Genomic DNA, 19,813 nt, shown 5'->3' with positions numbered 1-19,813 from the left:
AAAGTATTTAACTAAGGAGATAATATCTTAATACCCTCCCTTAATGGTCAACATACGGATGTCGGAACATTCTGGGATAACTGAGACCCTCCTTGGATCTACAGAATGCTAAAACCAAGAAGCTTTGCCAGAAGAGTGCTATGACTCAAAACAAATTGCAATTACAAAATTTCATTTTTGTGGAGAAAACGGTAAAACCCAGAATCTCACACAACCTTGCATATTACAGACAACATGAAATGATTTTTAAGGAGAAAATCAACAAACCCAGAAAAAACAGAAATAGATTCAAAAGGCGAAAAATGCAACTTCACCTTGATCAGGAAGCTCAACAACTTGTGCTGTTGTTTCATGCAGCTCCTTCAGATATTTGCAAATTTCTGCAATTGACTTGCCGGAAGGAATCTACGGTAGCTGATCATCGATAACAGAGAACTTAAGAAGCATAACAGCCTCTCAATTGCGATCATCAAACTTGTCCTGTTCTACTTGGTCGGAGGTCAGACGAGTCTTTGTGCCTAGAACAAGCTAATCCACGCAACGGTACTCAAAGATAGTCAGCATGCGCTGCTTCCAAGTGTTATAATTGCGGCCATTGAATCGTTGACTGCTCTCCAACATCAGATTAGTCAAAGATGCCATTTCGAAGAATTCAAGTACAAACTTCAAGACTGAAATTCAACAGGCACGAATTTCAAGGCAAATTCCTAGCTGACCCAAAAAAATCGACAGGTACCTAGAAGAACTGATACAAAACCCAAAAAGAATCTGAGAGTGACCCAGAATAGAGCTCAAAAAACCCAAAAAGAATCTACTGTCGGTTTTTGGACCCGTTGGCTCAAAAATTGAGACACAAAAAATGAGGCACCTAGAAAAAATGGACAACCTAGTTGAGTTCTCGAAAAACCCACTAAGAATCTGCAATCAAAACAAAATCCGACCCCAAAAATTAAGGTTTCGAGCCAAAAAACCAATTGGCGGACATGGAGGTCAAAACAACAGAAAAAATGGTGTTTGCTAGCAAAAAACTTTTTAATTTTGTTCGGAATAGAGGTGTTTGTGATTGGAACAGCGTAGGCAATGAGTTTGTAGCAAAACGAACTCTTGTTTGCTCCCAAAAACGCTGGTCGTGACCTCTAAAAAACACAAAATGCGTCCAAGTGCGGCTCTGATCTTTTTCAACTCACCCGCGATTTGCAGTAAGAAAAATGGCCACAGATTGCAAAGTAAAACGACCACGGGTTGCAGAGCAAAACGACCACGATTTTCAGACATTTTGCAAACATATTTCAAGACGCGATTTGCAGATGCAACAGATGCAAAAGGAAATCGCGATTTTGCAAGTGAAAATGCCAAAAAATCTTCCCGCGATTTGCAGACCCTAGTTCAGGAATATCTCCAGGTAGAAAACCCTAGGCAGGTTTTAGAGAAATTAGGGGAAATAATTTCGAAAAAATTTAAACAAATAATTTCAAGAAGAAATTATAAATTTTTCTGAAAAAATTTAAGTATTAGCTCTGATACAATGTTACAAGATTCAAGAATTGGCAGATTAACGGATTTCCGGATGATTGATTGATTAACAAAGAAACAAATGTGTTCCTTATAAAGAATTACAAGGACGTTGTTTCTTGGTTTTAGAAACAACGTAGATTGAAGACGAAATTAGAAACAAAACTGAAGACAGGATAGGAAACATTCCTATTTGGACTGAAGACAAAAGAGACATGATAAGAAACATTCCTATCTAGATTGAAAGACGGACTACAGACAAGTAGTTGACCATTATAGAAAGTATTTAACTAAGGAGATAATATCTTAATATATACACATATATATACATGTATATATACACATGCGTACATATATATATATATACATGCAATATATATACATATACACATATATATAGACGTGTGTGTGTGTGTGTGTGTGTGTAATGATAGATAGATAGATAGATAGATAGATAGAGTAAATACTAAATAGAACCCAAATATTGCCTCTTCCATTACATCAAAAGCATCTAGATATAATCATCACTTGGTTCAACTTCATTGAACCAAAGGAAGCTTCAATAGCACTCCCACAGGCCACATGAACATCATGTGTAGGAGATACTGACTCTAGAAAGCTGTGGAAATGATGTATCCAAGTTGGCACACTTATGGGATACATCCCAATTCTTTGCCAGCCCTTCCTTGTACTTTTCAACTCATCCTCATGGGCAATTTTGTGCCAACAATAGAGGAATCAGTTCCATATATTTCTTGGAAGAAGAATAGTGGTAGATCTTAACCCTGAAAATGGCAATTAAAAGAACTTGATCTATAAAAGTCAAGGTTACCCCAAGTCTCAAAGACGGGGTGCATTTCAATGTTCTCAATTTTCAACCGTTCCAAATACTATTGATTTGATGTAAACCCTCCCAAATTTTATTTAAGAAGACTGTACTTTTCTTTTCTTTTTTAAATTGTATAAACAAAACCTACACCAAACAAGAAAGACAAATGAAATATTTTTCTATCTTAGCGACCCATTTTATAATTATTTATATAGCATTTATGTGTCTTAATTGCTTTTGAAGTAATGAAAATCTCCTCTAATAATTTAGAAAACTTGTTAAATGTGTATGTGATTTTTTATTAATGGCATATCCAGGCATATCCATATTGCGGGTCATAAAAAATGGCTGTATCCATATCTGATATCGTATACATATCTGATGTCGTATCCATATTTGTGTCCATGCAACTTTGATGAAAACATGGACAAAACATGCATATATGCATTATGTACATACAAAAACATGGATAAAGCATGCATACATATTATATACATTATAGAATTGTAACATACAAGATTTGTGTTCAATTGAGACATTAATTCAAAATTTCAAATTTAACAGTGGGACACTGCCGAAGCTCCTCAAGGGATACCTAAAATTACTTGTCTACTCTTACATTCCAGCATTGTGCTTACACACTTTGGTGTTTATATTCACTAGGATTCTCTATTCTATGCAACTGAAGGTTAAAGTAAAATGTTCTCCTAATAAATATGTTGCTGTTGCACCATAGAAAGTGGTAGATAATATCTAATATTGACTACTTTCATTGGCATACTCATGCTGCAGATACATGTTGGTAACTGATCTCATAATTGATGAATGGGAGATATAAGTGAGGATCACTCCAACATCAGCTGTAAAATTGCATAATAAGGGTCTGTTCTCTATTCATAGTCAGGGCTGTGTTCTTCCGCAGTTGCTTGGTATTCAAAGGCGTGTTTTCCAGAGCTGGAAGTGTGGAGTTGGCCTGATAACCTGTCTTCATGATAGCTCTGGAGTTCTTCAAAGGCATGTTTTCCAGAGCTGGAAGTGTTGATTTGGCCTGATAACCTGTCTTCATGATAGGTCTGGAGTTCTTCAAAGGTTGTCTTCCTGTACTAATTTATATGTATGACAAAATTGTCCATGTAATGAAAATGACAGCTTTTGCTCCAACATGATTCTAAGAATATAAACAATTAAACTTGAACATTGAGAAGTATATAGTCGTAGTCGTCTGACTTCTATCGAAAATAAGTAATAATCCTTAAACTTTTTTTGTCTAAAGTGTGGACTGCCACCAGGATGTCTGCCCATCCCTTGGACAACCAGACATCCTCGGTGGCAGCCCATGCCATCCACTGTTTCTGAGGACATTTCCCTTGATCTTCTGCAAATTGGGGATGATTGGGGGTTATCTCCAAGGTGTCCCTGCTGTTAGTTCTTGGTAGCAAGAAAGTAGTTCCATGTGCCCTAATTAAATAATTTTTATTTACCAAGAAGTCTTGGTTTATTAAATATTTATTTAATTGGTAGGTGCTTGCAACCAACTCAGTTTTGGTTGTTATAAGGCCTTTAATCTCAGCCATTGATTGAGATTAATCTCAGCCGTTGATTTTTTAGCGAGGGTAGTATAAAAGGGGGGCTAGGGAGCATTTGGAATCATCAAGTTTTGGAGAATCATTTGCAGTGATTGCAAATAATCTTACAGTGGGAGCAAGGGCGCAGTGATAGCATTAGGATCAGCAGTGGGGAATATCAACAGGAGATATTAGAAGTTTGTCGGAGTTCTGCCAGTAAGAGGCAAGGAATTCTTTTGTAACTCTTAATTTGCTGAAGATTAATATATTTCTCACTGCAGTATTGGTTTTCCCTTGAGGGTTTTCCAAAGGACGATTTGTCCAAAAATATTGTGTCATTGTGTTCAAATTACTTTTCGTATTCATTTTTGCGAAGTTGCAATTGTGTTGTTATTCAATATTTGGCTGTGAATTAATTTTCAACAGTTAAATAATCTTTTAAGATAGGAGATTAATAATCAATGATTGCAATAATAAATCTTCACATGGTATCAGAGCTATGTTGAGGATAGAGTTTGCCCTAGGAAAGAATTTGTGGGTTTATAAAACCTAGTTTGATCACTTTGGGATTATCACTTCTTTTATCCCTTGAGATGGCTTCAACTGGTTTGAGAGATCAGGACAGATTGGATGGTGCCTCGAATTTTGGTGTCTAGAAGGCCAAAATGTCCTTAGTGTTGGAAGAGAATGGTATCAAAGATTATGTTTACCAGTTTGTAGTTCTACCTACAGATGCAACACAGCTTGCAGCATACAAGAGAGATGATGTCAAGGCGAGGAGGATAATACTTGATGGTGTCAAGGATCATATTGTTCCACATATCTCGGAGTTAGATACGGCAAAGAAGATGTGGGATGCCATTCTAAATCTGTACAAGAATGCTACCACTACCAGGAAGTTGATTCTCAGAGAAAAGTTGAAGAATACCCAAATGAATAAGGGAGAAGATGTCACAAGTTACCTCACCAGGTTTAGACTTGTCAAGGATGAGTTAGCACTTGTTGGAGATAGAGTTAGTAATGATGAGCTAGTGAGAATAGCCCTAAATGGGTTTACTAAGTAGTGGGGTGTCTTTGTTTAAGTTGTTAGTGGACGAGACACCTTCCAAGTTGGGATCGACTATGGAGTGATTTCACTCAGGAGGAGATTAGACTAAGTCTTGTCAATGGGACCAATAAGACTTAGCAAAGTGAGGTGGCACAAGACAATGTTGCCCTAGTGGGAAAAGGGAAAGCCGCGAAGGGGTCTAGCAAAGGATCTAATTCACAAAGTGAGAAGGACCTGTCTAAGATCAGGTGCTTTGGATGTCAAAATATGGCCACTATGTCAATAATTGCCCGGAAAGGAAGAAGAATGAGAAGAAGGGAAAGAAGCAAGTGGCAGCTTCAGCAATGGCTAAAGATCTCTCTAGTAGAATGGAAGATGAGTTTGCACTCGTAGCTTGTATGGTCAACTCAACTTCACAGTGTGTTTGGTTTATAGATAGTGGGGCATCATTTCATATAATAGGAGTTAGAGAATACTTCTCCAATTATAAGGAGAACACTAGTATCCAAATCTATATGTGAAACTTGTCCAAACTCAACCCAGTTGGGAAAGGGACTGTTTAGTTTCAGAGGGTGAATGGAAAGATAATTCCACTTCATGATGTGTTGCATGTGCCAGGCTTAGGTATGAATTTGATTTTTGTATTTGTTCTTCAAGATAGGGGGTATAATTTACTCTTTAGAGGGGAACATGTGTTGATCAAGCACAAGGATTGGAAATCACCCATAACTATTGGAGTTAGCAGTGGTCGCCTTTATAGGTTGCAGTTTGATACTCCTAAGGCACTCATGAGCAGCAGTAGTCCTAGAGTGATGCAGGAGCATCCTTGGCTTGCTTGCAATCCAGCATGTTTAATGGGTTTTTGGTTAAGTGTGGTGGAGCTCGCTATGGTCTACTAGCTTGACATGGTTTGTGGGACTCGACATGGTCTGTGGTAGCTCGGCATGGTCTAGAGCTCGGCATGGTCTTTGGTAGCTCGGTATGGTCTGGAGCTCAGCATGGTCTTTGGTTACTCGGCATGGCCTATGGAGCTCAGTGATGCTTGGAATTTACTAGTGCTTGGCTTTGCTTTGCTAACACTCGGCTTGGTCTTAGTTGTTGTTGGTACCAAGTTGTCTGTGAGCTGACTTTTGGCATTTAATTTATGTATGAGTTATTTAATTAGTCTTGTAGCCAACTTGTGGCTCGACCTATATTTAATTTAAGGGATTTAATTTAGTTTGTAATAAGTTGGGCCGACTTGTGGCTTAGATTAGCATAAGTGGGGGTCCTGTAGAGTCTTTTATTTATGGGAGTTGGGATGGAATGAAAGATAGATGTGAATTTGAAGAGCTAGAGCTGTGACTTAACAACTAGAGGATCTCTTAGTGGACCTGAGGGTACAAGTGCGAATTCTTCATGGTGTTCTTATCCAGTTGTGTATTTGGACTAGTTGGGATTGGGTTTGTAAGTTGGATCTTGTTGGATCTTGCAAAACTAATTTTGTAATTACTGTTTGTATTTGGCCCTAACGTGGAAGGCCTTACAGTCGGACATATTGCATGTAATTAGTTATATTTTATGAATAAAGGATTGTGATTGGTATCAGATCTTACATTGTGTCTTCTTGTTGTTGTGTTTCCGCTGAGTAGTTATATTGCTGGAGCTTGAACATCTCCTTTGGGGATTCTCTTGCCTTGCACTACGTCAGATGGTATCAGAGTGAAGGTTTTCCTAAGTGTGTGGACAGATCGCTGAAGCTGAGGCAGTTTACACTAGGTTTGCAGCGAAAGTTGATCTTGTGGCTGATTGATCTTCTGGATTGGTGGATCTGTTGCTTAGGGTTTGCTAAAATTTTGGAAGATGCCTCCAAGAAGATTGGAACCTAGGGCAATTGATGATCTTAGTGATGTTGTAGAAGAAAGGATCTCAGAGAAGATAAGAGCAGAGTTCAGATCTGAGATTGCATTGATGAAGAGTGACATGATTGCTGAAATTGTAAGTGCTTTAGGTGGTGTACCACTGTACCTAGGCATGTGGGTACTGAAGATGGTTATGAGGAAGTTGCTAAAGACTTTGAAGTGAAGTTGTTGGATCTAGTGGTGAGGACAGAACTGATCGTATGGAGAGACCTATTGGAACTAGGGCTGGTTAGTTTGCTCGACTTGGATCTCAGTTGAAGCTGAAACATAAGATGGAGGTTTCTAATTTTTTAGGTAATTTGAATCCTGAAGACTAGATTGATTGTATTGGAGAATTGGAGGACTACTTTGAGCTTGAGGATATTGAGGATCCACTCAGAGTGAGGTTGGCACAAACTAAGTTGAAGGGACATGCTACTCATTGGTGGATGGAATTGCAAAGAGATAGAGAAGAGGAAGGTGAAATGAAGATCACTAGGTGGAGATTGACGGTGACTAAGTTGAAGGCTAAGTTCATTCCTGTTGATTATAAACTTGACTTGTTTAAAAGGTTTAAGAATCTAAAACAAAAGGATGTCTGTGAAAGATTATACCGAGGAGTTCTACAAGTTGACTATTCGGTTTGGTCATAGAGAATTGTCAAAGGAAAAGGTAGCTCGGTACTTTTATGGTTTGAGATTCAATATTCAAGATGAGGTTGGTATGCTGAATATTTCTTCTGTTGAGGATGCTTATCAATACGCCCTAAAGGCAGAGGATAAGTTGAATAGGAAAGGTCAAGGTAATGCTAGAGGGAAGGAGAAGCAAGATAGTTTGGCACAAGCTAAACCGAGTGCTGAAAGTGAACCAAAACCTCTTGATCAGAAAAGGGGGACAAGTGGAGGTGGGTTCAAAGGTAATTGTTTCAGATCTGGTAAAGAAGGGCATAGATCTTTTGAATGTCCGATTGGTAGGACAATTGCTGTTGTGAATTAGGTTGTAGTTCAAGACAGTCAGCCTGAGCAAGGAGAAAGTTTGTTGGTTCAGCGAGTGCTCGTTGGTGAGAGGACATTGGATTCTTGTCAGAGGACTAGTTTGTTCAGGACTTGTTGTATGTCTGGCGGTAAAGTCTGCAAGGTGATTGTAGATGGTAGTAGTATTGATAACCTTGTTCCTAAGGAGATGGTTTAGAAACTTGGTTTGAAAAGAGTGAGACATCCTTATCCTTATAGGATTTGAATATGCTTTGGAAGTGAGGGAGCAATGCCTTGTTGATTTCCAGATTGGACAGTATAAGGATCAAGTGTTGTGTGATATTGTGGACATGAACGGTTGTCATGTTGCTTGATAGACCTTAGCAATATGATTGCAGGGTTGTGCATGATTGTGTCAAGAATGTGTTTACTGTTGAGAAAGGTGGCAAGAAGTTTTCCCTGATTCCTTTGCAAAATGAAGAACTCGGTAGGAGGAACCTAAGTATTGGTAGCCGAATTGATTTGGTAGATTCTAAGAAGGTTGGAGATCAGAATGGAAGTCAAACCTGTAGCACACCTAAGATGGATGCGATGAAGCAGAAGAAGAACAAAGGAAAGAGTGTACAAGTTGAAGACTTGGGGGATATGTATGTGAAGAACTAGTTTGGGATTTATGTGTTGAATCCCAGAAGATGTTCTTCCAACTACTGAGAACATCTTTTCGAACCTTGGGTGTCTGAGGCAAGAGCATCCTTGGCTTGATTGCAATCCTACATGTTTGATGGGTTTTTAGTTAAGTATGGTGGAGCTCGGTATGGTCTGGTAGCTCAACATGGTCTGTGGGACTCAACATGGTCTGGAGCCATGATGGTCTTTGGTAGCTCGGTATGGTCTCGAGCTCGGCATGGTCTTTGGTTACTCGGCATGGTCTATGGAACTCAGCGATGCTTGGAATTTACTACTGCTCGGCTTTGCTTTCCTGACACTCGGCTTCGTCTTAGTTGCTGTTGGTGCCGAGTTGTCTGTGAGCCGACTTTTGGCATTTAATTTATGTATGGGTTATTTAATTAGTGTTGTAGCCGACTTGTGGCTCGACTTATATTTAATGTAAGGGATTTAATTTAGTTTGTAATAAGCTGGGCCGACTTGTGGCTTAGATTAGTATAAGTAGGGGTCTTGTGGAGTCTTTTATTTATGGGAGTTAGGATGGAACGAAAGATAGATGTGAATTTGAAGAGCTAGACCTACGATTTAAGAACTAGAGGATCTCTTGGTGGACCTGAGGGTACAAGTGCAGATTCTTCTTGGTGTTCTTATCCAGTTGTGTATTTGGACTAGCTGGGATTGGGTTTGTAAGTTGGATCTTGTAGAACTGATTTTGTAATTACTGTTTGTATTTGGCCCTAACGCGGAAGGCCTTATAGCCGGGCATATTGCATGTAATCAGTTATATTTTATGAATAAAAGATTGTGATTGGTATCAGATCTTGCATTGTTGCTTCTTGTTGTTGTGTTTCCGCTATGTAGTTACATTGTTGGGGGCTTGGACATCTCTTTTGGGGATTCTCCTACCTTGCACTACATCAGATGGTATCAGAGCGAAGGTTTTCTTGAGTATGTGGACAAATCGCCGAAGCTGAGGCAATTTAGCCCAGGTTTGCAGCGAAGGTTGATCTTGTGGCTGATTGATCTTCTGGATTGGTGGATCTGTTGCTTAGGGTTTGCTAAAATTTTGGAAGATGCCTCCAAGAAGATTGGACCCTAGGGCAATTGATGATCTTAGTAATGTTGTAGAAGAAAGGATCTCAGAGAAGATAAGAGCGGAGTTCAAATCTGAGATTGCATTGATGAAGAGTGACATGATTGCTGAAATTGTAAGTGCTTTAAGTGGCGTACCTAGGCACGTGGGTACTGAAGATGGGTATGAGGAAGTTGCTGAAGACTTTGAAGTTGCTGGATCTAGTGGTGAGGACAGAATTGATTGTGTGGAGAGACCTATTGGAACTAGGGCTGGTTAGTTTGCTCGACTTGGATCTCAGTTGAAGTTGAAACATAAGATGGAGGTTTATAATTTTTTAGGTACTTTGAATCTTAAAGACTTGATTGATTGGATTGGAGAATTGGAGGACTAATTTGAGCTTGAGGATATTGAGGATCCACTCAGAGTGAGGTTGGCACAAACTAAGTTGAAGGGACATGTTGCTCTTTGGTGGAAGGAATTGCAAAGAGATAGAGAAGAGGAAGGTGAAATAAAGATCACTAGGTGGAGATTGACGGTGACTAAGTTGAATGCTACATTCATTCCTGTTGATTATGAACTTGAGTTGTTTAAAAGGTTTAAGAATCTAAAACAAAAGGATATGTCTGTGAAAGATTATACCGAGGAGTTCTACAAGTTGACTATTCGGTCTGGTCATAGAGAATTGTCAAAGGAAAAGGTAGCTCGGTACATTTATGGTTTGAGATTCAATATTCAAGATGAAGTTGTTATGCTGAAAATTTCTTCTGTTGAGGATGCTTATCAGTACGCCCTGAAGGCAAAGGATAAGTTGAATAGGAAAGGTCAAGGTAATGCTAGAGGGAAGGAGAAGCAAGATAGCTTGGCACAAGCTAAACCAAGTGCTGAAAGTGAATCAAAACCTCTTGATCAGAAAAGGCAGACAAGTGGAGGTGGGTTCAAAGGTAATTGTTTCAGATGTGGTAAAGAAGGGCATAGATCTTTTGAATGTCCAATTGGTAGGACAATTGTTGTTGTGAATGAGGTTGTAGTTCAAGACAGTCGGCTTGAGCAAGGAGAAAGTTTGTTGGTTCGGCGAGTGCTCGTTGGTGAGAGGACATTGGATTCTTGTCAGAGGACTAATTTGTTCAAGACTTGTTGTAAGTCTGGCGGTAAAGTCTGCAAGGTGATTGTAGATGGTAGTAGTACTGATACCCTTGTTGCTAAGCAGATGGTTCAAAAACTTGGTTTGAAGAGAGTGAGACATCCTTATCCTTATAGGATTGGCTGGTTGCAAGGTGAACATGCTTTGGGAGTGAGGGAGCAATGCCTTGTTGATTTCCAGATTGGACAGTATAAAGATCAAGTGTTGTGTGATATTGTGGACATGAACAGTTGTCATGTTGCTTGATAGACCTTGGCAGTATGATTGCAGAGCTGTGCATGATTGTGTCAAGAATGTGTTTACTGTTGAGAAAGGTGGCAAGAAGTTTTCCCTGATTCCTTTGCAAAATGAAGAACTCGGTAGGAGGAACCTAAGTATTGGTAGCCGAGTTGATTTGGTAGATTCTAAGAAGGTTGGAGATCAGAATGGAAGTCAAACCTGTAGCACACCTAAGATGGATGTGATGAAGCAGAAGAAGAACAAAGGAAAAAGTGTACAAGTTGAAGACTTGGGGGATATGTATGTGAAGAACTAGTTTGGGATTTATGTGTTGAATCCCAGAAGATGTTCTTCCAACTACTAAGAACATCTTTTCGAACCTTGGGTGTCTGATGCAGGAGCATCCTTGGCTTGATTGCAATCCTGCATGTTTGACGAGTTTTTGGTTAAGTATGGTGGAGCTCGGTATGGTCTAGTAGCTCAACATGGTCTATGGGACTCAGCATGGTCTGGAGCTCGGCATGGTCTTTGGTAGCTCGATATGGTCTCGAGCTCGGCATGGTCTTTGGTTACTCGGCATGATCTATGGAGCTCGGCGATGCTTGGAATTTACTAATGCTCGGCTTTGCTTTCCTGACACTCGGCTTCGTCTTAGTTGCTATTGGTGCCAAGTTGTCTATGAGCCGACTTTTGGCATTTAATTTATGTATGGGTTATTTAATTAGTGTTGTAGCCGACTTGTGGCTCGACCTATATTTAATGTAAGGGATTTAATTTAGTTTGTAATAAGCTGGGCCGACTTGTGGCTTAGATTAGTATAAGTAGGGGTCTTGTGGAGTCTTTTATTTATGAGAGTTGGGATGGAATGAAAGATAGATGTGAATTTGAAGAGCTAGACCTACGACTTAAGAACTAGAGGATCTCTTGGTGGACCTGAGGGTACAAATGCGGATTCTTCTTGGTGTTCTTATCCAATTGTGTATTTGGACTAGCTGGGATTGGGTTTGTAACTTGGATCTTGTAGAACTGATTTTGTAATTACTGTTTGCATTTGGCCCTAATGCGAAAGGCCTTACAGCCGGGCATATTGCATGTAATCAATTATATTTTATGAATAAAAGATTGTGATTGGTATCAGATCTTGCATTGTTGCTTCTTGTTGTTGTGTTTCTGCTGTGTAGTTACATTGTTGGGGGCTTGGACATCTCTTTTGAAGATTCTCCTACCTTGCACTACATTAGATGGTATCAGAGCGAAAGTTTTCCTAAGTATGTGGACAGATCGCCGAAGCTGAGGCAATTTACACCGGGTTTGCAACGAAGGTTGATCTTGTGGCTGATTGATCTTCTGGATTGGTGGATCTGTTGCTTAGGGTTTACTAAAATTTTGAAAGATGCCTCCAAGAAGATTAGACCCTAGGGCAATTGATGATCTTAGTAATGTTGTAGAAGAAAGGATCTCAGAGAAGATAAGAGCGCAGTTCAAATTTGAGATTGCATTGATGAAGAGTGACATGATTGCTGAAATTGGAGTGCTTTAGGTGGTGTACCTAGGCACGTGGGTACTGAAGATGGTTATGAGGAAGTTGCTGAATCTAGTGGTGAGGACAGAACTGATTGTGTGGAGAGACCTATTGGAACTAGGGCTGGTTAGTTTGCTTGACTTGGATCTCAGTTGAAGTTGAAACATAAGATGGAGGTTCATAATTTTTCAGGTACTTTGAATCTTGAAGACTTGATTGATTGGATTGGAGAATTGGAGGACTACTTTGAGCTTGAGGATATTGAGGATCCACTCAGAGTGAAGTTGGCACAAACTAAGTTGAAGGGACATGCTGCTCTTTGGTGGAAGAAATTGCAAAGAGATAGAGAAGAGGAAGGTGAAATGAAGATCACTAGGTGGAGATTGACAGTGAATAAGTTGAAGGCTAAGTTCATTTCTGCTGATTATGAACTTGAGTTGTTTAAAAGGTTGCAGAATCTAAAACAGAAGGATATGTCTGTGAAAGATTATACCGAGGAGTTCTACAAGTTGACTATTCGGTCTGGTCATAGAGAATTGTCAAAGAAAAAGGTAGCTCGGTATATTAATGGTTTGAGATTCAATATTCAGGATGAAGTTGGTATGTTGAATATTTCTTCTATTGAGGATACTTATCAGTATGCCCTGAAGGCAAAGGATAAGTTGAAGAGGAAAGGTCAAGGTGATGCTAGAGGGAAGGAGAAGCAAGATAGCTTGGCACAAGCTAAACCGAGTGCTGAAAGTGAACCAAAACCTCTTGATCAGAAAAGGCGGACAGGTGGAGGTGGGTTTAGAGGTAATTGTTTCAAATGTGGTAAAGAAGGGCATAGATCTTTTGAATGTCCGATTGGTAGGACAACTGCTGTTGTGAATGAGGTTGTAGTTCAAGATAATCAGCCTGAGCAAGGAGAGAGTTTGTTGGTTCGGCGAGTGCTGGTTGGTGAGAGGACATTGGATTCTTGTCAGAGGACTAGTTTGTTCAGGACTTGTTGTAAGTATGGTGGTAAAGTCTGCAAGGTGATTGTAGATGGTGATAGTACTGATAACATTGTTGCTGAGGAGATGGTTCAGAAACTTTGTTTGAAGAGAGTGAGACATCCTTATCCTTATAGGATTGGCTGGTTGCAAGGTGAACATGCTTTGGAAGTGAGGAAGCAATGCCTTGTTGATTTCCAAATTGGACAGTATAAGGATCAAGTGTTGTGTGATATTGTGGATATGAACAGTTGTCATGTGTTGCTTGGTAGACCTTGGCAATATAATTACAGGGTTGTGCATGATTGTGTCAAGAATGTGTTTACTGTTGAGAAAGGTGGCAAGAAGTTTTCCCTGATTCCTTTGCAGAATGAAGAACTCGGTAGGAGGAACCTAAATATTGGTAGCCGAGTTGATTTGGCGGGTTCTGAGAAGGTTGGAGATCAGAATGGAAGTCAAACCTGTAGCACACCTAAGATGGATGTGATGAAGCAAAAGAAGAACAAAGGAAAAAGTGTACAAGTTGAAGACTTGGGGGATATGTATGTGAAGAACTAGTTTGGGATTTATGTGTTGAATCCCAGAAGATGTTCTTCCAGCTACTAAGAACATATTTTCGAACCTAGGATGTCTGATGTAGGAGCATCCTTGGCTTGCTTGCAATCCTACATGTTTGATGGATTTTTGGTTTAGTATGGTGGAGCTCAATATGGTCTGGTAGCTCGACATGGTCTATGGGACTCGACATTCTGGAGCTCGGCATGGTCTTTGGTAGCTCGGTATGGTCTAGAGCTCGGCATGTTCTTTGGTTACTTGGCATGGTCTATGGAGCTCGGCAATGCTTGGAATTTACTAGTGCTTGGCTTTGCTTTCCTGACACTCGGCTTGGTCTTAGTTATTGTTGGTGCCGAGTTGTCTATGAGCCGACTTTTGGCATTTAATTTATGTATGGGTTATTTAATTAGTGTTGTAGCCGACTTGTGGCTCAACCTATATTTAATGTAAGGGATTTAATTTAGTTTGTAATAAGTTGGGCCGACTTGTGGCTTAGATTAGTATAAGTAGGGGTCTTGTGGAGTCTTTTATTCATGGGAGTTCAGATGGAATGAAAGATAGATGTGAATTTGAAGAGCTAGAGCTGCGACTTAAGAACTAGAGGATCTCTTGGTGGACCTGAGGGTATAAGTGCGGATTCTTCTTGGTGTTCTTATCTAGTTGTGTATCTGGACTGGCTGGGATTGGGTTTGTAAGTTGGATCTTGTAAGATCTTGCAAAACTGATTTTGTAATTACTGTTTGTATTTGGCCCTAACCTGGAAGGCCTTACAGTCGAGCATATTGCATGTAATCAGTTATATTTTATTAATAAAGGATTGTGATTGGTATCAGATCTTGCGTTGTTGCTTCTTGCTGTTGTGTTTCCGTTGTGTAGTTATATTGTTGGGCGCTTGGACATCTCCTTTGGGGATTCTCCTACCTTGCACTGGGTCATAGAGATCTTGGAGAGCTTTGACATAGGAGGATGAGCCATATTTATCATGGAGCACTCAAATTGCTTCATAAGACAGTGACAGGTGTTCCAGAGCTGAGCAACGAGCATGATGATGTATGTAAGGGATGTGTTTTGGGGAAGTTTGCAAAAACATCTTTTCTAAGGAGTGACACCAGATCTGAGGATGTTCTTGATTAGTATAATTCAGATGTATGTGGACCGATGTCTGCGAAATCTCTCAAAGGATATGAGTACTATGTTACTTTTATTGATGATTTTTCCAAGAAGAGGTGGATATACTTCTTGAAGACCAAGGACGAGGTTTTCAATCAATTCCAAGAGTTCAAGGCTTTTGTGGAGAACAACTCAACAGGAAGGAAGATAAAGGTTCTTCAGTCAGACAATGGAGGCGAGTAGAAAGAAAATGACTTCCAGGAGTTCTATACCAGTGAAGGAATCAAGACAAAGTGGATTGTTCCTTGCAATCCACAGCAAAATGGAGTTGTTGAGAGGAAGAATCGTTCTACATCGAAGGCAACAAGAGCTATGCTACATGACCAGGACATGCCCCACTCCTTATGGGCAAAAGCGTGTAGTACAATAGTCTACATTCAAAACAAAGTTCCACACAAGGTACTACGGAAGATGACACCATAGGAACCTTTCACAAGTAAGAAGCCTGATGTTAGTCATTTCAAAATATTTGGTAGTTTGGCATATTGTCATTTTCCAGGTGATACACATACCAAGTTAGATCAAACTGCAGAAAGGGGGTACTTTGTTGGGTATAGTGAAACCTCAAAGGCATACAAGATTTTTATTCTAGGGACTAGACGAATTATAGTCAAACGTGATGTCAAGTTCATGGAGGACAAGGCATTTAGGAGGTCCAGAGATTTGCTAGCAGATGATCAGAGTGAGCAACCAACAAAAGTTCCAAGGATATCTCCACCAAGTCAAGGGAAGCAAAGTACAGTTACTAGTACAAGCAAAGGATCAAGTGGTGAAGATTCATAGAATGTTGAGCAATTGGTGCAGCAAGAAGTGCATCAAGAAGACATAGAGGTTGATATTCCATCCTCTATAATTGAAAGTGGGAACCGTGAGGTTCAAGAGACACAAAGGTATTCTTAGGAGGTTGTGGGAGCTCCTACGAAGAGTATGATACAGAGAAGACAACCACCTAAGTTCAGTGACTATATGGCATTAGTCAGTCAATTGGTAGACAGTGAGCCTTCCATCTATCAAGAGGCTGCAAAGCATTAGGTATGGTGAGATGCTATGGTTGAGGAATATACCTCAATAATGCAAAATGATGTGTGAGAGGTAATGCCTAAACCAACAAATAGGGCAGTAGTTGGATCACGCTAGATTTACAAGATAAAGCATAATGCAGATGGTAGAATCGAGAAATAAAAGGCAAGGTTCGTGGCAAAGGGGTTCTCTCAGAAGGAGGGAATAGACTATGAGGAGACATTTGCTCCAGTGGCCAAGTATACTTCTATTCGAGCTGCGATCTCATTTGCAGCACAAATGGGATAGCAAAGCCATCAAATGGATGTCAAGACAACATTCCTTAATGGTGAATTGAAGGAGGTATAAATAGAGCAACCATAAGGCTTTGTAGCACACCGTAAAGAGACTCACGTGTGCAGATTGAAGAGAGCCTTATACAAACTGAAGCAAGCTCCTAGAGCATGATATGAGCGCATTGATACATACTTGTGGGAATGGGCTTTGTGAAGAGAGAGGCTACTAACCTATACTACTTAGTGGTTGGGGGTGAGGTTCTCGTTCTTGTTATATATGTGGACGACTTGTTTCTTACAAGTTCACTAGGGCTCCTAGAGGATTGTAAGAGGGACCATGTAGAAGAGTTTGAGATTAAGGATTTGGGACTTATACACTACTTTTTAGGCATGGAGGTGTGGCAGACAGATGAAGAGATTTTCCTTCAAGGGAAATATTGCATTGAAATCTTGAAGAGGTTCAAGATGGAAGATTGCAAAGCCATATCTACTCCTATGATCACGAATTGGAGGAAGGTAGATGCATCGAAGGAAAAGGATGTAGATCTCACCTTATATAGGTAGTTGATTGGTTTGCTCATGTATTTGGTCAATACCAAGACAAATATAGCATTTGCAGTAAACTCTCTTAGTTAGTTCATGGTTGAGCCAAAGAGAGTGCATTGGACAACGGCTATGCATGTGTTGCGTTACTTGCATGGTACAATTGAGTATGCGATCAGATAGATTTGAGGTGAAGGTATCAAGTTAATAGGCTATATTGACGCAAATTGATTAGGCAGTACAACAGATAAGAGGAGCACTTCAGGTTGTTGTTTCAGTTTGGGATCAGGAGTTGTTTCTTGGTTCAGTAAGAATCAGAAGTTCATAGCTCTAAGTTCAGCAAAAGTAGAATACATAGCAACTAGCATGGCAAAATGTGAAGCTATATGGCTTCGGAAGTTACTAGTAGCCTTGTTTGGTCAGAGGGTTGAAACTATTGTGATACATTGTGACAATCAGAATTGCATCAAATTGTCTAAGAACCCAATGTTTCATGATAGGTGTAAACATATAGACATCAAATATCACTTCATTGGGGATTGTGTACAACGAGGGATTGTTCAGCTACAGTACATACCTATAGATGAGCAGGTAGCAAACATTCTAACCAAGGCATTGGAGAAGGAAAAATTCTTCTTCAGAGATAAGTGGGGTGTCATGCAAAACAGCTTCCTCGTTAAGAGGGAGTGTTAGCTTTTTGTAGCGAGAAAGCAGTTCCATGTGCCCTAATTAAATAATATTTGTTTACGTAGAAGTCTTGGTTTATTAAATATTTATTTAATTGGTAGTTGCTTGCAACCAACTCAGTTTTGGTTGTTATAAGGCTTTTTATCTCAATCGTTGATTGAGATTAATCTCGGTTGTTGATTTTTCAGCGAGGGTGGTATAAAAGGGGGGCTAGGGGGCATTTGGAATTATCAAGTTTTGGAGAATCATTTGCAATGATAGCAAATGCGTTTGCAGTGATAACAACTAATCTTGCAGTGGGAGAAAGGGCGCACTGATAGCATTGGGATTAGCAGCGGGGAATATCAGTGGGAGATATTAGGAGTTTGTCGGAGTTCTGCCTGTAAGAGGCAAGGAATTCTTTTGTAACTCTTAATTTGCTGAAGATCAATATATTTCTCATCTGTAGTACTGGTTTTCCCTTGGGGGTTTTTCCAGGGACGATTTGTTCAAAAATATTTTGTCATCGTGTTCAAATTACTTTCTGTATTTATTTTTGTGAAGTTGCAATTGTGTCATTATTCAATATTTAGTTGTGAATTAATTTCCGTCAGTTTAAAAATCTTTTAAAATAGGAGATTAATAATCAGTGATTGCAATAGTAAATTTTCACACCTACATCCTCAAGATGTCTCCAGGACAGGGAGGAGATTTTAGGTCTGGGGACATGTCCCTTCGTAATCTTGGTAAAAGTTGAGAGACAATCATCAATTTCCAACTTCAACACATCTATACCCATACCACTCTGCCACTTTGGGTTGCTGAAGTCAATAGTGACTGTATTCTTCTACAACACTATCCTCTCTTTATGGTGCTTAAATTCTTGAACTGCCCAACTTTTTTAAGAAATTTACAAGGAAATCCAACCAATTTCACATTTGTGTATTACAAATGTTCCATTATATTTGGTATTTGCTACTTATCCTTTTCAAGATACATAAGATTGTGATGTCATTCCCTTAGATTCTTGTAGTTTGATTCTTAAAGCCTCTTGAAATATCCCAATAGATCCCACAAGACCTATACATGGATGGCAAGATATATAAACTCATTTTTTCTTTTACAGTAGTTTTCTTTCTGGCAGGCCAACAATTAAACATGTTAATTTGCATAAGCTTCTTTCTTGTCATCCAAGAAGAAAAGTTAGATAGTTCCAAGAAGCTTCTGAGTAATTGAATCTCTCAATGATGCAAATATAATGTTGTTGATGATCCTAAATGATTTCTTTCTTGAAGCCTATTCAGCATTCTATAGTCGCAGAAGTTGATACGGCTGCTTCTCCAGAAGTACAAGCAAATTAAAGAAGTTGAGACATCTTCTATTTGTGGAAATACAAGCATATCAAAGAAACTGTGTATGCATCTTCCTAAAGACTGCATATTAAGCACTTAAAACAGTCAAATCATTGTTCAACAAAAAAAAATCAATTCCGTTGTTTCAAATCCAGGGTATAGTGCAAAATATGAAAGGAGAAAATCTCATAAACTCATACCCTGACAAATACTTGTAAGAAGTCCTCAAACACTGGTATTGAATTCAGGTTATTTTTTTTTTTTTTTTTTCTCTGAGTAAAAATGTAATGAGATGCAGAAAAAAAATAAAAACAAAAAATATAGCACTAACCTGCATCCAGTGAACCTCTAAGTAGAGCCAAGCAAGAAGCAAAACCTTTTGTTCTAGGCAAAAGCACATTGTTTAGAACAGGTAAGCCATGTTCTTCAGCAAACTGTTGACTTCGTCTGCATTTCTGCTCTCTGCACATAGACAGTTCGAATTTATTTTATCTAAGAAATGCATTTGCCTCTACCCCCTATATCAGTTTCAATCTACTCCAGACAAAGATCTGCAATAAATTCAAAAATATGTTATAAATAATCATTCCCATAATCTTTCAAGAACTCCAATTCAATCCACATATAATTTTATTAATCACTCATGATATATGTTTGTATTCAAAACATACTACCATAGGAGTAAAGCATCCAAAAAATAATAGAACCTAAGAAATAAATTTAGCTAACATTTTCTATGCTTGAAAGTTGCAATAGTCTTACCTTAATTTTTGAATTGGACTTTGGGAATTTAAGTAATTATTTTGGAAATGGAGACCAAGTCTCTT

General features: G+C 39.2%; 1 protein-coding gene across 2 annotated transcripts in view; it reads right to left on the bottom strand.

Annotated features, from left to right (window-relative positions):
* Positions 1–19,813, bottom strand: part of LOC149546720 (putative 1-acyl-sn-glycerol-3-phosphate acyltransferase 5) — a 59,631-nt gene that overhangs the window by 2,425 nt on the left and 37,393 nt on the right. The window contains exons 4-5 of one of the 2 annotated variants that reach the window (XM_089791333.1): positions 19,318–19,448; positions 2,789–3,439 (exon numbers count right to left, since the gene is read on the bottom strand). In XM_089791333.1, the coding sequence (XP_089647459.1) occupies positions 3,198–3,439; positions 19,318–19,448 (373 nt within the window). In that variant the 3' untranslated portion in view covers positions 2,789–3,197. Of the gene's footprint in view, positions 1–2,788; positions 3,440–19,317; positions 19,449–19,813 lie in introns of those variants that run through there. The other variant, XM_089791332.1, reaches the window with a different exon arrangement.

Source organism: Cupressus sempervirens, chromosome 7 (assembly GCF_028749045.1).
Source record: "Cupressus sempervirens isolate cs-2001-9-10 chromosome 7, ASM2874904v1, whole genome shotgun sequence".
Taxonomy (NCBI): domain Eukaryota; kingdom Viridiplantae; phylum Streptophyta; class Pinopsida; order Cupressales; family Cupressaceae; genus Cupressus; species Cupressus sempervirens.
Note: the sequence above shows the minus strand (reverse complement) of the source record. Positions and strands in the feature narration are given on the sequence as shown.